At 42.6% G+C, this 17,435-nt stretch overlaps 1 protein-coding gene across 4 annotated transcripts in view; it reads right to left on the bottom strand.

Moving 5' to 3' along the window:
* Positions 1-9,039: 9,039 nt before the first annotated feature.
* Positions 9,040-17,435, bottom strand: part of cpt1ab (carnitine palmitoyltransferase 1Ab (liver)) — a 71,227-nt gene continuing 62,831 nt past the window's right edge. For 3 of the 4 annotated variants that reach the window (XM_036933601.1, XM_036933595.1, XM_036933608.1), the window contains exons 12-19: positions 16,621-16,726; positions 16,353-16,469; positions 16,019-16,183; positions 14,428-14,559; positions 12,195-12,347; positions 11,832-11,945; positions 11,408-11,500; positions 9,040-11,016 (exon numbers count right to left, since the gene is read on the bottom strand). In XM_036933601.1, coding sequence (XP_036789496.1) covers positions 10,930-11,016; positions 11,408-11,500; positions 11,832-11,945; positions 12,195-12,347; positions 14,428-14,559; positions 16,019-16,183; positions 16,353-16,469; positions 16,621-16,726 — 967 coding nt within the window. In that variant the 3' untranslated portion in view covers positions 9,040-10,929. 4 annotated transcript variants of the gene reach the window in all.

Raw genomic sequence — 17,435 nt, 5'->3', positions numbered from 1 at the left:
GAAGTTCAGTGAGGATCTCGGAATGATCCAATGTTGACCTAAATGACTAATGATGATAAATACAATCCACCTGTGTGTAATCAACTCTCCGTATAAATGCACCTGCACTGTGATAGTCTCAGAGGTCCGTTAAAAGCGCAGAGAGCATCATGAAGAACAAGGAACACACCAGGCAGGTCCGAGATACTGTTGTGAAGAAGTTTACAGCCGGATTTGGATACAAAAAGATTTCCCAAGCTTTAAACATCCCAAGGAGCACTGTGCAAGCGATAATATTGAAATGGAAGGAGTATCAGACCACTGCAAATCTACCAAGACCTGGCCGTCCCTCTAAACTTTCAGCTCATACAAGGAGAAGACTGATCAGAGATGCAGCCAAGAGGCCCATGATCACTCTGGGTGAACTGCAGAGATCTACAGCTGAGGTGGGAGACTCTGTCCATAGGACAACAATCAGTCGTATATTGCACAAATCTGGCCTTTATGGAAGAGTGGCAAGAAGAAAGCCATTTCTTAAAGATATCCATAAAAGTGTAGTTTAAAGTTTGCCACAAGCCACCTGGGAGACACACCAAACATGTGGAAGAAGGTGCTCTGGTCAGATGAAACCAAAATTGAACTATTTGGCAACAATGCAAAACGTTATGTTTGGCGTAAAAGCAACACAGCTGAACACACCATCCCCACTGTCAAACATGGTGGTGGCAGCATCATGGTTTGGGCCTGCTTTTCTTCAGCAGGGACAGGGAAGATGGTTAAAGTTGATGGGAAGATGGATGGAGACAAATACAGGACCATTCTGGAAGAATGATGGAGTCTGCAAAAGACCTGAGACTGGGACGGAGATTTGTCTTCCAACAAGACAATGATCCAAAACATAAAGCAAAATCTACAATGGAATGGTTCAAAAATAAACATATCCAGGTGTTAGAATGGCCAAGTCAAAGTCCAGACCTGAATCCAATCGAGAATCTGTGGAAGAACTGAAAACTGCTGTTCACAAATGCTCTCCATCCAACCTCACTGAGCTCGAACTGTTTTGCCAGGAGGAATGGGAAAAAATTTCAGTCTCTCAATGTGCAAAACTGATAGAGACATACCCCAAGCGACACAGCTGTAATCGCAGCAAAAGGTGGCGCTACAAAGTATTAACTTAAGGGGGCTGAATAATTTAGCACGCCCAATTTTTCAGTTTTTGATTTGTTAAAAAAGTTAGAAATATCCAATAAATGTCGTTCCACTTCATGATTGTGTCCCACTTGTTGTTGATTCTTCACAAAAAAATACAGTTTTATATCTTTATGTTTGAAGCCTGAAATGTGGCAAAAGGTCGCAAAGTTCAAGGGGGCCGAATACTTTCGCAAGGCACTGTACATACTGTACAATGGCAGCTACAATGAAATCAGTAGACAGTGCTACTGACACCACAGGCAGTACAGTATACAGTAGACAACGCTAGCCTACTAACCGAGGAAGTTAAACGGAATAAAGCAGAAGTCTGCACTACTGGACTGACCACCTGCACTGACTCTCCACACGCAAGCACGCATACACCCACACAGACACCCACACACACAAACACACACACACACACTACATGCATCACAATTGCTGCTTCCAGACTTTTATTTACTATTGCTATTACTGCGCAATTTAAACACTTGTTGTATTTACTTATTGTTGTAGCATTGTCGAGAAGGAACCTATAAGTAAGTACATTCATTGGATGGGATACCATGTGTATCGTGTACATATGACTGATACAACTTGAAATGTAAAACGACTAAGACCACAAGCAGCACAGTATAGGCCTGGTAGTAGACAGATGGTAGATATAATAAAAGTGTATTTGAATATAATATGCTTACACTATTATATGTATGCTTATACTTACATATAATAGTAGTTGGCACTACTGAGACAACATGGTAGATACATTTCTAATCGCAGGTGCAGCGAAATGCTTATGTTTCTAGCTTCAATAGTGCAACAATATCTAGCAATACAATGACAATACACACATAATTCCCAAAAATATATCAGAACAACCAATATCAATATGAACAATGTCAGAGTCTGGAATATATATATGTATAAATATATATAAATGGTGTAAATAGGCAGTATGGACAATATATGAATAGAAAAGGTGTGTACAGCAGTAGGTACTGTATATAAGATGAGCCATGACTAGACTACAGTATACTTATGAAGTGGCTCAAACAGTATGTAAACATTGTTAACGTTACCAGTGTTCAATGTCTCTATATACAGTAAATGGAGCAGCCTATAAGGTGCAGTACAGTATACCGGACGGTAGCTGGCTAGTGACTGTGTCTAAGGTGCCGGGCAGAGTACTGGGAGGTGGCCGACTAGTGATACCTGTTCAACAGTCTGATGGCCTAGACGATTTCAGAGTGTCAGTGATGTGTATACCGAGGAACTTCAAGCTTTTCACCTTATCCACTGCGGCCCCTTCGATGTAGATGGGGGCGTGCTCCCTCTTGCTGTCTCCTGAAGTCCACGATTAGTTCCTTAATTTTGTTGATGTTGAGGGAGAGGTTATTTTCCTGGCACCAGTCTGCCAGGGCTTTCACCTCACTGTAGGTTGTCTCGTCACTGTTTGTAATCAGGCCTACTACTGTTGTGTCGTCTGCAAACTTGATGATTGAGTTGGAGGCGTGCGTGGCCACACAGCCATGGGTGAACAGGGAGTACAGCAGAGGGCTGAGCACGCACCCTTGTGGGGCCCCAGTGTTGAGGATCAGCGTAGTGGAGGTGTTGTTTCCTACCTCCACCACCTGCGGTGGCCTGTCAGGAAGTCCAGGACCCAGTTACACAGGGTGGGGTTCAGACCCAGGGCCCTGAGCTCAATTGCATGATTGTTGTGCATTATTAACGTCTGTCTAAGTTACTGCCTAGATCAACCAGCCTGGACAACCGGACTACGGGTCCGGAACGACAATCCACGACCAGGACATCCCATGGCCATTTTTGATTGTCTACAGCTTGCAGAAATTCTACCATGTTAAGCTACCAGAGGGGGACTGTCAGGATGATCCACAAACCAGGACACCCCGTGGTCATTCTTGTGGTGGGTTGCAACTTGCAACAGGAAACAGGAGACAAAGGGATGTGAGACATGGATTTGATCCTAGACCATTAACCTGTTAGAGCTCTAGGGGCGCTATTTCATTTTTGGATAAAAAACGTTCCCGTTTTAAGCGCGATATTTTGTCACGAAAAGATGCTCGACTATGCATATTCTTGACAGTTTTGGAAAGAAAACACTCTGAAGTTTCAGAATCTGCAAAGATTTTGTCTGTAAGTGCCCCAGAACTCATTCTACAGGCAAAACCAAGATGATGCATCACCCAGGAATTAGCAGAATTTCTGAAGCTCTGTTTTCCATTCTCTCCTTATATGGCTGTGATTGCGCAACGAATGAGCCTACACTTTCTGTCGTTCGCCCAAGGTCTTAGCAGCATTGTGACGTATTTGTAGGCATATCATTGGAAGATTGACCATAAGAGACTACATTTTCCAAGTGTCCGCCTGGTGTCCTGCGTCGAATTCGGTGCGCAATTGCCAGCTGCTTCTACTTTACCATTTGATTCAGGGGAGAAAGCATGTGTCCAAGAACGATGTATCAATGAAGAGATATGTGAAAAACACCTTGATGATTGATTCTAAACAACGTTTGCCATGTTTTCAGTCGATATTATGGAGTTAATTTGGAAAAAAGTTCGCGTTTTGAGGACTGAATTTTGGGATTTTTTTTGGTAGCCAAATGTGATGTATAAAACGGAGCTATTTCTAATACACAAGGAATCTTTTTGGAAAAACTGAGCATCTGCTATCTAACTGAGAGTATCCTCATTGAAAACATCAGAAGTTCTTCAAAGGTAAATGATTTTATTTGAAGGCTTTTATGTTTTTGTTAATGTTGCGTGCTGGATGCTAATGCTAATGCTAACGCTAAATGCTAACGCGAAATGCTAACGCTAGCTAGCTACTTTTACACAAATGAATGTTTTCCTATGGTTGAGAAGCATATTTTGAAAATCTGAGATGACAGTTTTGTTTACAAAAGGCTAAGCTTGAGAGATGGCATATTTATTTCATTTCATTTGCGATTTTCATAAATAGTTAACGTTGTGTTATGCTAATGAGCTTGCTGATAGATTTACACAATCCTGGATACAGGGGTTTTTTCATAGCTAAACGTGACGCAGAAAACGGAGCGATTTGTCCTAAACAAATAATCTTTCAGGAAAAACTGAACATTTGCTATCTGAGAGTCTCCTCATTGAAAACATCTGAAGTTCTTCAAAGGTAAATGATTTTATTTGAATGCTTTTCTGTTTTTTTGTGTAAATGTTGCCAGCTGAATGCTAATGCTAAATGCTACGTTAGCCATCAATACTGTTACACAAATGCTTGTTTTGCAATGGTTGAGAAGCATATTTTGAAAATCTGAGATGACAGTGTTGTTAACAAAAGGCTAAGCTTGAGAGCTAGCATATTTATTTCATTTAATTTGCGATTTTCATGAATAGTTAACGTTGCGTTATGGTAATGAGCTTGAGTCTGTATTCACGATCCCGGATCCGGGATGGGGAGATCAGAAAGGTTAAGTGTTTGCAGGCAATGAGTTTTAACCTTTCACCAGCAGTGGCTCAATTGAACTCAACTAGGGTATTCCTCCAAGACTACCGCTCCGATACAGCTTTCGCTGTCGCATTAGCAAGCGCAAAAGAGTTGGCAGAGGAGATGGGTAATTGAGCCCTGTTTCCCAGTGCATCCCACAGTCTGTCCCAGGAAGACCTCAACAGAAATTCAAAGTACATTTCTTTAATCGGATTCTTGATTCTGCTATCCAGTCCGTCAACAAGCACGTTACGTAGCTTGAAGAGCACCACAGTGTTTTCAACATCCTGTATAACATCCCCACCATCAAGGACATGGACACTGCAGCACTCACCAGGGACTGCGCAACACTGGAGAGGGCCCTAACGTACGGGGATTACAGGGACATTGACGCAAAAGATCTGTGTCATGAGCTCAAAGTCTTGAGTAGGAGACTGGACAGGCAAAACCACTCGACGCACTGGAGTAGATATCCAGACACCCAATGGCTTCCTTGTATCTTTTTGTCAAGAGAGACTCAATGGACTTGCCACTATATCAGTTGAGCTCGTGTTATGTTGCAATATGAACCTCCAAGAAGCAGTGCATGCTTTTGCTGCCAGGAAGGCCAGGTGAGTCAACCTGCCTGAATAAAAGGTAAGAGTTGATCATACACTCGCATTCATTTGTAAGATTACTCAATTATCTATCACCTGTTTACTTTGTATTTCTTTAGATTTAAACAGACTACATCCTAATCTTGCTCTCTCACTCGATTTTTCTCTCTCTCTCCCCTCTATCTCTCTGATGATTTGATTTCAGGACCATGGACCGCTACAGAGAGAAAACATCGCTGACCGCAATGCTGCACCAAAGACGAGGAAAGAGGCCACTTTAGGAGGACATAAAATAAATAAATGCTGAAACTGATGTTGGTCAATCAAATTCGATATGTAAATAAACAAAATTCGTTAAGGCTGGGTCAATGAAATAACATTTATTTCACACTGCTCCAGAGAAACGAGGCCTGCCATGCATTTATGAAAGCACTTGTTTCTAAAGCTCAAATGATCTCACTCTTTTTTACAGTTTTACAGGAATATTAAAAGATATGTTAATTTTGTTATATAAAAGTGTTATTTTATTGTAACAGTTGTGGGGTCGTGGCATGTGTGATAACAGGTGTCATATTAATAGTAAGAAACTATGTTTCCTGCTACAGTATAGGCAGCTGGCTGCATAGTGATAGCAACATTGTAACTCTCCGATGCCGAGGTTAAAGTAAAATTCCCTTCTGCCTGGTAAGGGACCTCCTACATGTGCACCAACATTTTTTTATGGGCATAATCATAGAATTACATATATAATTGGAGCCTATTTCTCCCTATTCCAGAAAAATATGTGGTAAGCTTACCTGTTTGACAGACACAATTATGATGTTCATAGATGTCAGTGTAGCCAAATACTCCAATACTGTCGCATGCACTGATTAAAAACCTCCGTGTCTAGGAACGGCTTGGTGCGTTTGGTTAAAACCAGAGCTAGAATTGAGTGAGGAAAGGGAAAAAGGATATCTGGACCTCTGGCAGTCTCTATGGGGGTGCCACAGGGTTCAATTCTCAGGCCGATTCTCTTCTCTGTATACATCAATGATGTTGCTCTTGCTGCTGGTGATTCTCTGATCCACCTCTATGCAGACGACACCATTCTATATACTGGCCCTTCTTTGGACACTGTGTTAACTAACCTCCAGATGAGCTTCAATGCCATACAACCCTCCTTCTGTGGCATCCAACTGCTCTTAAATGCAAGTAAAACTAAATGCATGCTCTTCAACCGATCGCTGCCCGCACCTGCCCTCCCGTCCAGCTTCACTACTCTGGACGGTTCTGACTTAGAATACGTGGACAACTACAAATACCTAGGTGTCTGGTTAGACTGTAAACTCTCCTTCCAGACTCACATTAAGCATCTCCAATCCAAAATTAAATCTAGAATCGGCTTCCTATTTCACAACAAAGAATCCTTCACTCATGCTGCCGAACATACCCTCGTAAAACTGACCATCCTACCGATCCTTGACTTCGGCAATGTCATTTACAAAATAGCCTCCAACACTCAATCAATTGGATGCAGTCTATCACAGTGCCATCGATTTTGTCACCAAAGCCCCATATACTACCCACCACTGCGATCTGTACGCTTTTGTTGGCTGGCCCTCGCTTCAAACTCGTCGCCAAACCCACTGGCTCCAAGTCATCTACAAGTCTCTGCTAGGTAAAGCCCCACCTTATCTCAGCTCACTGGTCACCATAGCAGCACCCATCCGTAGCATGCGCTCCAGCAGGTATATCTCACTGGTCACCCCAAAGTCAATTCTTCCTTTGGCCGCCTCTCCTTACAGTTCTCTGCTGCCAATGACTGGAATGAACAGCAAAAAACACTGAGGCTGGAGACTCATATCTCCCTCACTAGCTTTAAGCACCAGCTGTCAGAGCAGCTCACAGATTACTGCACCTGTATATAGCCAATCTGTAAATAGCCCATCCAACTACCTCATCCCCATCCCCAGTATCTCTACTTGCACATCTACCATTCCAGTGTTGAATTGCTATATTGTAATTATTTCGCCAGAATGTCCTATTTATTGCCATACCTCCCTTTTTCTACCTAATTTGCACACACTGTATATAGACTTTTTCTACTGTATTATTATTACTGTATTGTTTATTCCATGTGTAACTCTGTGTTGTTGTATATGTCAAAAAGCTTTGCTTTTTCCTAGCTAGGTCGCAGTAGTAAATGAGATCTGGTCTCAACTAGCCTACCTGGATAAATAAAGGTGAAATAAAAAAATAATATATTCAGATAAGTATTCCGACCCTTTACTCAGTACTTTCTTGAAGCACCTTTGGCAGCGATTACAGCCTTGAGTCTTCTTGAGTATGACACTACAAGCTTGGCACACCTGTATTTGGGGAGTTTCTCCCATTCCTCTCTGCAGATCCTCAAAATCTCTGTCAGGTTGGATGGGGAGCGTCGCCGCATAGCTATTTTCAGGTCTCTCCAGAGATGTTCGATCGGGTCCAAGTCCGGGCTCTGGCTGGGTCGCTCCAGGACATTCAGAGACATGTCCCAAAGCCACTCCTGCGTTGTCTTGGCTGTGTGCTTAGGGTTGTTGTCCTGTTGGAAGGTGAACCTTCACCCCAGCTCTGGAGCAAGTTCTCATCAAGGATCTCTCAATACTTTGCTCTGTTCATCTTTCCATCGAAACCTGACTTGTCTCCCAGTCCCTGCTGCTGAAAAACAACCACACAGGATGATGCTACCACCTTGCTTCACCGCAGGGATAGAAGCAGGTTTCCTCCAGACGTGACGCTTGGCATTCAGGCCAAATAGTTAAATCTGGTTTCTTTAGACCAGATAATATTGTTTCTCATGGTCTGAGTCCTTTAGGTTCCTTTCGCCAAACTCCAAGTGGGCTGTCATGTGCCTTTTACTGAGGAGTGTCTTCCCTGGCCACTCTACCATAAAGGCCTGATTGGTGGTGCTGCAGCGATGGTTATCCTTCTGGAAGGTTCTCCCATCTCCACAGAGGAACTCTGTTCTCCCATCTCCTCAGAGGAACTCTATAGCTCTGTCACCTCCCTGAGCAAGGCCCTTTCCCCCGATTGCTCAGTTTGGCTGGGCAGCCAGCTCTAGGAAGAGTCTTGGTGGTTCCAAACCTCTTCCATTTAAGAATGAAGGAGGCCCCTGTGTTTTTGGGGACTTTCAATGCTGCGGACAATTTTTGGTACCCTTCCCCAGATCTGTGCCTCAAAATAGTCCTGTCTCTGAGCTCTACGGACAATTCCTTCGACCTCATGGCTTGGTTTTTGCTCTGACATGCACTGTGCACTGTGTGACATTATATAGACAGGTGTGTGTCTTTCCAAATCATGTCCAATCAATTGAATTTACCACAGGTAGACTCCAATCAAGTTGTACAAACAACTTAAGGATGATCAATGGAAACAGGATGCACCTGAGCTCAATTTCAAGTCTCATAGCAAAAGGTCTGAATACTTAGGTAAATAAGGTAATTGTTTTACATTTCTCATAAATTTGCAAAACTGTCTAAACCTGTTTTTGCTTTGTCATTATGGGCTATTGTGTGTATATTGATGAGGAAATGTTTTAATTTAAACAATTTTAGAATAAGGCTGTACCGTAACAAAATATGGTAAAAGTCAAGGGGTCTGAATAATTTCTGAATGCACTGTATGTTGAAAAAAGTTAGCTCCGCCCAACCTTTCATAAGCCAATCAAATTAATGATCCGCCCTGGGAACACTTGAGTAAGTAAAACTGCAATGAGCCCACAATAGACTGTACAATGTAAAAATGTAACTTCACATTCAAAGAGTCAGAGTTCAGTTGGTTGACATTCGCTTTTATTGGGTTAAAAAGTTTTGGTATTTCAGCTGCTTGTCTTTTTGCACATATCTTTAAATTAGCTAGCTTCTTCATCCAAACCAGGCAGACGTGTAAACGGGTCTACTGTGAGAAGTTGTATTACAACTACAATAGATTGTTTTCCATGTATGCAATAACAAAGTCAGGAATAACAAAGGCATGTCAAAAATGTTTTTTAATCATAAAATAAAATTTCCTTTTCAATACCTAAATAAGCAAAGAATTGATATTGGTTACAAGTTAGCCTACTACATTTTTTAAAGTCTTTCCTATGTAGTATAGTCCTATACACCATTGTCTAATCCTATGTATCCTGCATCTGTGTACTGCCCCAATAGTTTCCAAATATGTTCACATTCAACACACTGCAAGTCTCTTGAGACACTGTGTTCATGTTGGTGAAATACGACAGTCTCTTCACTTGAAAAAATTATCTACAACAAACAGAACTACAACACAGTTGGTTGACATTCTTATGATATACATCATGACAGTTCACCCCTGGATGAAAAGTCCCTTTATAAGCAGATATAGTCAGATCGTCTGTGGTCTGAGACCTGGGTCGTGTTCATTATACACAAAACTGAAGAAAAAAACAGTCCAACAAGAAATGCTTGTTTTCGCTTTCTGTTGCAAAATGTTTTGCTACGGTGTGCCCTAATGAAAACAACCATGGGTAAAGGCTACAAAGGCAGTTAGGCTAGTGTGATCTGAAGGGCCAGTCCTGTAGAGCGCTGACAAACAAAAAGTGCAGTGACCACCCCTAACCCATCAACAGCTGCAATGAGAGGATTCAGAATTGAACATGCAACGCAGGGCCATGTTCAGTAGGCAAACATTTAGGAATGTCATGATTTGAAGTGATTCCTCTTTTTACATGTTAGAGAGGCATGTTTGTTCTACGTTCCACAACATTGTGCCATGCTGAACTTGGCCCAGGCGAGATTACTCCCAAACGATACCATATCTTCCTTCTACTGAAACACAAATATCCATGTTTACTTCGAACGACTATCTGCTGTGAAGCGTAATATTCTGTATTCTAAATTGCTTTTTTACCCCTAGACAATCATTATGGTAATTACGCCATCTAGCCCTTGGAGAGGCTAAGTGGAATTTTCACCATACACTTAAATATTTTCAGATCTACAGAAGATAGAAGTTAGAGGCTAGAGTTCCATTTGGAATTCAGCAGTAGTAGTGTATCCCGAAACCTTACTGTACACGCCAAACCTGTAATGCTGTGGCAAACTGAACCCTAAAACTACGCCAAGTTAAAAAACCTGAGTATGAAATTGACCACACAACAAAATAAACAACTTTATCACTAGTCATAAAAACATAGCAGCTAAAATAAGATAAAACTGGCAGTACACACGATAAATAACAATATAGATCTAGGATCAGTTTACCCTACTCAAATATTACCTTCATCATTAGAGGAACAAAATGCAAAAATGAATTTAGATCAGTGTCTAGGGGCAACTTGAAAGTACTCCCGCTCACTGTCCTCTCTCATTGCCTCTCTCTCCATTAGTGGGCCACTAAGGCACTGGTGTATACAGTCAGGCAGAGAAACTAACATTTTTTACCTGTGCGCTACATACAGTTAAAACTACCCCATCACAAGAACAAAACGAAAAAAGCAACAAAGCGAAATGTGACATAAATATGCATGATTTCAAATGTATATTTTCCACACTTAATTAATGTTATGAAAATGTATAATTAACTTAGAAATAAAAACGCAACAATTTCAATGTAAAAGCTTCGGGAAGAGCATGCCTTTTTGTTAACAAATATTTCAATTGTTTGTTTTATTTTCTTCAAATTAGGAGAGAAAAAATCACTTGATGGCTTTCTTGTTGAGGTCAAACAGACCCTTAAGTTCCAGCATGGCCTGTTTAATGTTACCCATGAAGCGGTGGGAGTCCTAGAGAGAGAGAGAGAGCGAGAGAGAGCGAGAGAGAGAGAGTAGAGCGAGAGAGAGAGGGAGAGGGAAAGAGAGAGAGAGAGAGGGGAAGATAGAGAGAGAGAGAGAGAGAGAGAAAGAGAGAGAGAAAGACAGAGAGAGAGAGAGAGAGAGAGAGAGAGAGAGAGAGAGGGAGAGGGAGAGAGAGAGAGGGGAAGATAGAGAGAGAGAGAGGGAGAGAGAGAGAGGGGAAGAGAGAGAGAGAGAGAGAGGAAGAGCGAGAGAGAGAGAGAGAGAGAGAGGGAGAGAGAGAGAGGAAGAGAGAGAGAGAGGGAGAGAGAGAGAGAGAACTGTAAAACCAAAATTGCAGACATGGCATAGTAGCATATCTAAATGGAATTGTAACACATACGGTCTCTGGACTAGAGTGTTTGCTGGAGATGTGGAAGTTGATGAGGTCCTCTCCAACAATGATGTAGGAAACTCCGTAACCGTCATCAGCCACCTGGAGGACACAACCGTAGATAAGCTATGTCTCTTTAATTAGGCATCAAACTACCTGGACTTGTCCAATAGGAAATGTTCATTGTAGCTGCAAAATGTTTTTAAACATTATTATTTTGAGTGTTCTAATGAACACACACCAGGTAAGAGATCATCCTCTTCAACATTCCCTAACTGGTCCCAGATAAATTGATGACTTCATCGCAAACTACCAGTTCAGATCACTATCTTTTCTCCCAAATGCTGGGTCACTGCTTGCTGAAAGACTGAGCTATTTGCTGAACATGGACGACATTGAGAAGGATTCAGCAGTGAGAGAAAATAATACTCACCGGGCCAAAGCCTCCTCCGGAGGTGACATAATGAGGGTGTTTGACCAGGTCAAAAAGTTCCACCTGCTGCATTGGAGTCTGACTGGTGGACAGCCTCCAGGGTTCTGACAGAACCTACAGTACACAGAAACAGACCGTTTAAAGGGACAGTTCAACCAAATTACACATTTGTATCATTGCCTTGTTTTCCTGAACTGAAAAGCAAGCTCAATTAGAATCTCCATGTACATTTATTTTAGTCCAGGACTAGGCTTAATCTGTGTTCGGGAAACCGGCGCTATGGGTTTAATAAAGTCAAGACAAGACATTGACAGAGACGGGCTCATCTTTTTTGTGTGTGTGTCCGTAGCAACCATCACTCACCTCATGGAGGAAGGGAGAGTCCACTCCCAGGTACTTGGAGATGACGTAAAGGCAGAAGAGGTGACGGTCGATGCCCTTCCCTATCATGGCCTCACGATACATGTTCTGATGCTTCTCTGACGCCTCCTTCAGTAGTCTCATACGCTCCTCTCTCTGGGGAAAGAGAGAGTGAGAGATGAGGTGAGGTAGAACCATAAGGATGAAGGGAAAGAAGGAGGTACAAAGGCATCTTGACAATCTAGCCAAAATGTTGGGCATTGGCATTTTTTATTAAATTAACCCAGAAGAGTCGAAGCCTTATAAAGCAGGTGGGGGGGGGGGGTTCTACTAAGCAACTGTATATGGAATTGTTTTAAGAAGGTCATACCATGGATCCTTTAGTAATTCGATTTTTTATTTTAAGACCCCTTGAGGTATCAAAAAAATATATTAAAAAATTATCCCGGGTGGCACAGTGGTTAAGCAGCTGTGCCACCAGAGACTCTGGGTTCGCGCCCGGGCTCTATCGTGACTGGAAGGTCCGTGGGGCGATGCACAATTGGCCTATTGTCGTCCGGGTTAGGGAGGGGTTGGCCGGTAGGGATATCCTTGTCTCATCGCGCACCAGCGACTCCTGTAGCAGGCCGGGCGCAGTGCGCGCTAACCAAGGTTGCCAGGTGCACGGTGTTTCCTCTGACACATTGGTGCGGCTGGCTTCCGGGTTGGATGCGTGCTGTGTTAAGAAGCAGTGCGGCTTGGTTGGGTTGTGTATCGGAGGATACATGACTTTCAACCTTCGTCTCTCCCGTGCACGTACGGGAGTTGTAGCGATGAGACAAGATAGTAGCTACTAAAAAAAATATGTATAATTTTTGGGGGTGGCCTTAATGCTATTAGCCCATACAAACGCATTGAATAACAGATTCACTACATGGAACAACAAAAATAAGTTTGTTCTGAAGTGTCTGTCTTATATCTGAGCGATATGAAAGATTTTTTCTACATGTACAGTATACTGAACAAAAATATAAACGCAAAATGTGAAGTGTTGGTCGCATGGTTCATGAGTTGAACTAAAAGATCCCAGAAATGTCCCATACGCACAAAAAGCTTATTTCTCTCAAATGTTATTCACAAATGTGTTAACATCCCTGTTAGTGAGCCTTCCTCCTTTGCCAAGATAATCCATCCACCTGACAGGTGAGGCATATCAAGAAGCTGATTAAACAGCATGATCATTACACAGATGCACCTTGTGCTGGGGACAATAAAAGGCCACTCTAAAATGTGCAGTTTGTCACACAACACAATGCCACAGATGTCTCAGATTTTGAGGGAGTGTGCAATTGGCATGCTGACTGCAGGAATGTCCACCAGAGCTATTGCTAGATAATTGAATGTTCATTTCTCTACCATAAGCCGCCTCCGTTGTTTTAGAGAATTTGGCAGTGTGTCCAACCGGCCTCACAACTGCAAACCACGTGTAACCATGCCAGCTCAGGACCTCAATATCCGGCTTCTTCACCTGTGGGACTGTCTGAGGAGAGGAGGGGGTGCTGTGGAGTATTTCTGTCTGTAATAAAGCCCTTTTGTGGGGAAAAACTCCCTCTCATTGGCTGCGCCCCTGCCCAGTCATGTGAAATCCGTAGATTAGGTCCTAATGAATTCATTTCAATTTCAATTTCCTTTTATGAACTGTAACTCAGTCAAATCTTTGAAACTGTTGCATGTTGCATTTATATTTTTGTTCAGTACTGTATATTTAACCCCTTATTTCTGCCACTAAACAGTGTCCTTTAATACTTCCATAAATGTTTTAACTGGTACCGAGGGACTTTCAGACAAGTCTTGAGACCTGTGGGTGTCTTAAAGCAAAATAACTGACATGTATGTGAGAGTCTCACCTTTGCACAGATGAGTCATATTAGTGTGTAGCCCAACCTGTTAGGACAGTGCTGTGCAGAAGGAAGTTGGCAGATCGGTTGTACCAACTTCAGACGAGTCTCAATATGCTTGTGGGGGTTGTAAGCGCAAAACGGAGAACACCATCGTGTTCATGAGTCTCATCTTTCATAATAGTTTGTAGGCCAAACCGTTTGAACGCTACAGATGATTTTGTGAGAAGACTGATTTTCGGGATGTCTCATGGTCTGACTAACACTGCTCTAGCTCTGTCACCTTTCACCGCAGATGTGGAAGTGCGACATAGGCGGATGTGGTGAGGTGAGGGGTCGATGTGAACCCTGACCCTTACCGTCTCGTCTCTGATCATGGAGCGGACGAAGGCGCAGGTCTCCATGGTGCAGGAGCGCACCGTCTCCGTACGGCCCTCTCTGAACAACCGTGTCATCGATGCCTCGTACGTTAGACAGAACTTGCCCTTATCCTGCAGAGAACATACAGTATGTAATAATAAACATGCCTTCAGCTGTTACACATCATGGCTTAATTTTTGCCTTGTACTCCTAGGGGCAGTTTCCCTGACAGTTTAAAGTGCCATCCACACCTAGGACGATAACTGTAACGAAAACCATAACAATATCAGAAATCGTTCTAATTCAAGTGAACGTCAGCGTTCACACTACAACAATAACTACAAAAAAAACAGTGGAGAACAATAACGACTGTTATCGTTGGTTCTAGCCTCGGGTCTAAGCTGTAAAGTACAATGAATGTCTTAGGAATAACCGCTCAAAAGCTCTGCGTTTGGAATGCATGTTACATTACGAAAGAACTGTATAGAACATGGACATTCTACTTGCAGAATGAATGAAATTAAAATGACTCGGACGCCATCTAAGCTGCTCATTTTTTCATGGATGACACATCTGATCTCAATACATTTTTCCCGTTCACACAACCACAATCTGTTATGAACACAGTACACCGCATTTTGTAGACTTGACATTTTCAAATGTTTTCAAATGTTTTGTTGTTTAGAAGGAGTGCAAAGGCGGAATTTAGGTTGTGCATGCACACGCGCACTTCACAGACGAGGCATTCCCTAATGGAAATATATGCAAACACATGCTTCGAAACGCACCAATAAGACCTCGCAAGCTCGTGCTTGACTTTGCCCACCTCCTTGCTTGTTCTGCCCAGAAAACAGATGAACTATCTTGGGCTAGTTATAAATACATTTGTTAACATCTGTAGTCCAACTGACGCTGCATAAAGGCTAAATAAAAAAGCTGAAGCATGGGGTTGCCAATATCCATACCCCCATTGGGCTAATCATTAGCTAGATCCCAAACTCTAAAAATGGTCTTGTTACAAGTTAGCAACATATTGATGACTTTACTATCCCCCCAAAAAACACAGTGACTACTACCTGTTACAACTGACCCGTGTTACACTTGGCCCCTACGCACTCACGGTGAATAGCGCAGCGCTTACATTCAATAAAACATTCATTTTAAAGAGTTGAGAAAGAAATGTAGTAGCAATGGAAAGCTGTTGTAGAGGAAAAGTACATGTGGACAGTTCTAGCATCTTCAAAGTCCATGTTAACAGATTATTTTTTAATATGTTCAATATTTTTGGGGGTGTGGCGGAGCGGAGCTGATAAATAAATACAAGGGAAACCTTGGAGTCTACAGCGCAACACATCACTTCCTAACCGGATGATATGTGTTTGGGGTGTGTCGGAGCGGCACTGCTAAATAAATACAAGGGAAACCTTGGAGTCTACAGTGCGCAACACATCACTTCCTATCCGGATGAAATGTGTTTGTTTTATTTTACTTGTTCACTTTGACAAGTTAAATCTATATTCTGCTTGTCTGACTATTTGCGTGAAGGTCGAACCCAGAATAATCATAAAATATATTTGGAAGTCCCTTCACCCTGAAGTGTGCGAGCTGCAGGGCAATCTGGATGAACGCATCCGGGCTTGTGCGGCACTTCTTGATCAGACCCTTGCCAAAGTCCTTAAAGGGGTAGATGTGCGAGTCCACGTCATCTGCCAGTGCCTGGGCAAACTTCAGAGAGCTCTGGATTGTACTCTGGCACTGAGGATCACAAGATCACAAGTTAACATAGAACACAAGTCTGGTGGCCCATGGGCCAAATCTGTCCCCACAAGCCAATTAGATGTGGCCTAAGGCTTAATGTAGTTGCTAGCCCCTGACATAGCCAATAGTAGTGTTAGCAGTAGTTCTGACGAAAGTGAAATAGAACCTCTGCAGGGATGTCCCACTGCAGCCTCTGGGGTCCGGGCAGGTTGGGGTGGGGCTCCCCGTTACAGTGGCCCTCCTCAGTGTAGCCCAGCTCCAGAGGGTCCATGCACAAGACTTGCTGAGAGACAGAGGTGAGAGGCAACATAATTGACAATACAATGACCAGAGCTCAACCCTTTGGATTGAAAATCTTTCACAATATATTAAAAGGACAGCCCGCCAAATGCTCAATTCACAAATAAGCAGACTGGTTGTTGTATGGGACATACCTCCCAGAGATGGCCTATGATTGGTGCGTCGGCCCAGGCATGCTCGGCATTCAGGCCCATGGTTCCGTTCTTGAAGACGATGAGGTTGAAGGACTTGTCAAACCACCTGGGGAAGCACAGCACCATGTAAAATGTACCTTAAAGGGGCATTCTGCAGATTGAACAATAACATAGTAGACACCCCGCCAATGATTTACTAAATCGCTGAGTGATGGGACTGGAGAAATGAAACCACTCTCAAACTCAAGGACAGAGCTATAGATACAGGGACAGACCATCCATGATATCAATATTATAGCTTTAACCATGTTTAGAGGCTATACATTGTTTGTTTAAAAGCTAAGGAAGGAGTAAAACAAGCTTATATTTTAATAGGGTATGACTGCTGAACTAAGCTCATGAGTCATCTGTAAGTTATATTGTTCAATAATCAATGGAGGAGGCTATTTAATATCAATTTAAAAGGCTAAAAATGGATGTAGCAACTGCAGTGAGATTATGGTAACTGGCCTACAGAAACAGTAGCTTAGTGCCAGATATGTTTGTGCTGTCTTGCCAACTCCCATGCTAATTGTTTGTCGTGAAAATGACCATAGCAGTTGGCAAAACCGCACAAACAGATTTTGGACCAGGGTATACTGAAGAAACAGCACAATGTGACATAACCCACTGGGCACACACTGGTTGAATCAATGTTGTTTCCACGTCATTTCAACTAAATTACGTTGAGCCAACGTGGACTAGATATTGAATTGACGTATGTGCCCAGTGGGAATTGTTATAATTCCTCAGTGGAATTGATAGCCTGAGCTGTC

The sequence above is a fragment of the Oncorhynchus mykiss genome, chromosome 2 (genome assembly GCF_013265735.2).
Source record: "Oncorhynchus mykiss isolate Arlee chromosome 2, USDA_OmykA_1.1, whole genome shotgun sequence".
Taxonomy (NCBI): domain Eukaryota; kingdom Metazoa; phylum Chordata; class Actinopteri; order Salmoniformes; family Salmonidae; genus Oncorhynchus; species Oncorhynchus mykiss.
The sequence above is the reverse complement of the archived record's forward strand: the minus strand, read 5'-3'. Positions and strand labels throughout refer to the sequence as shown.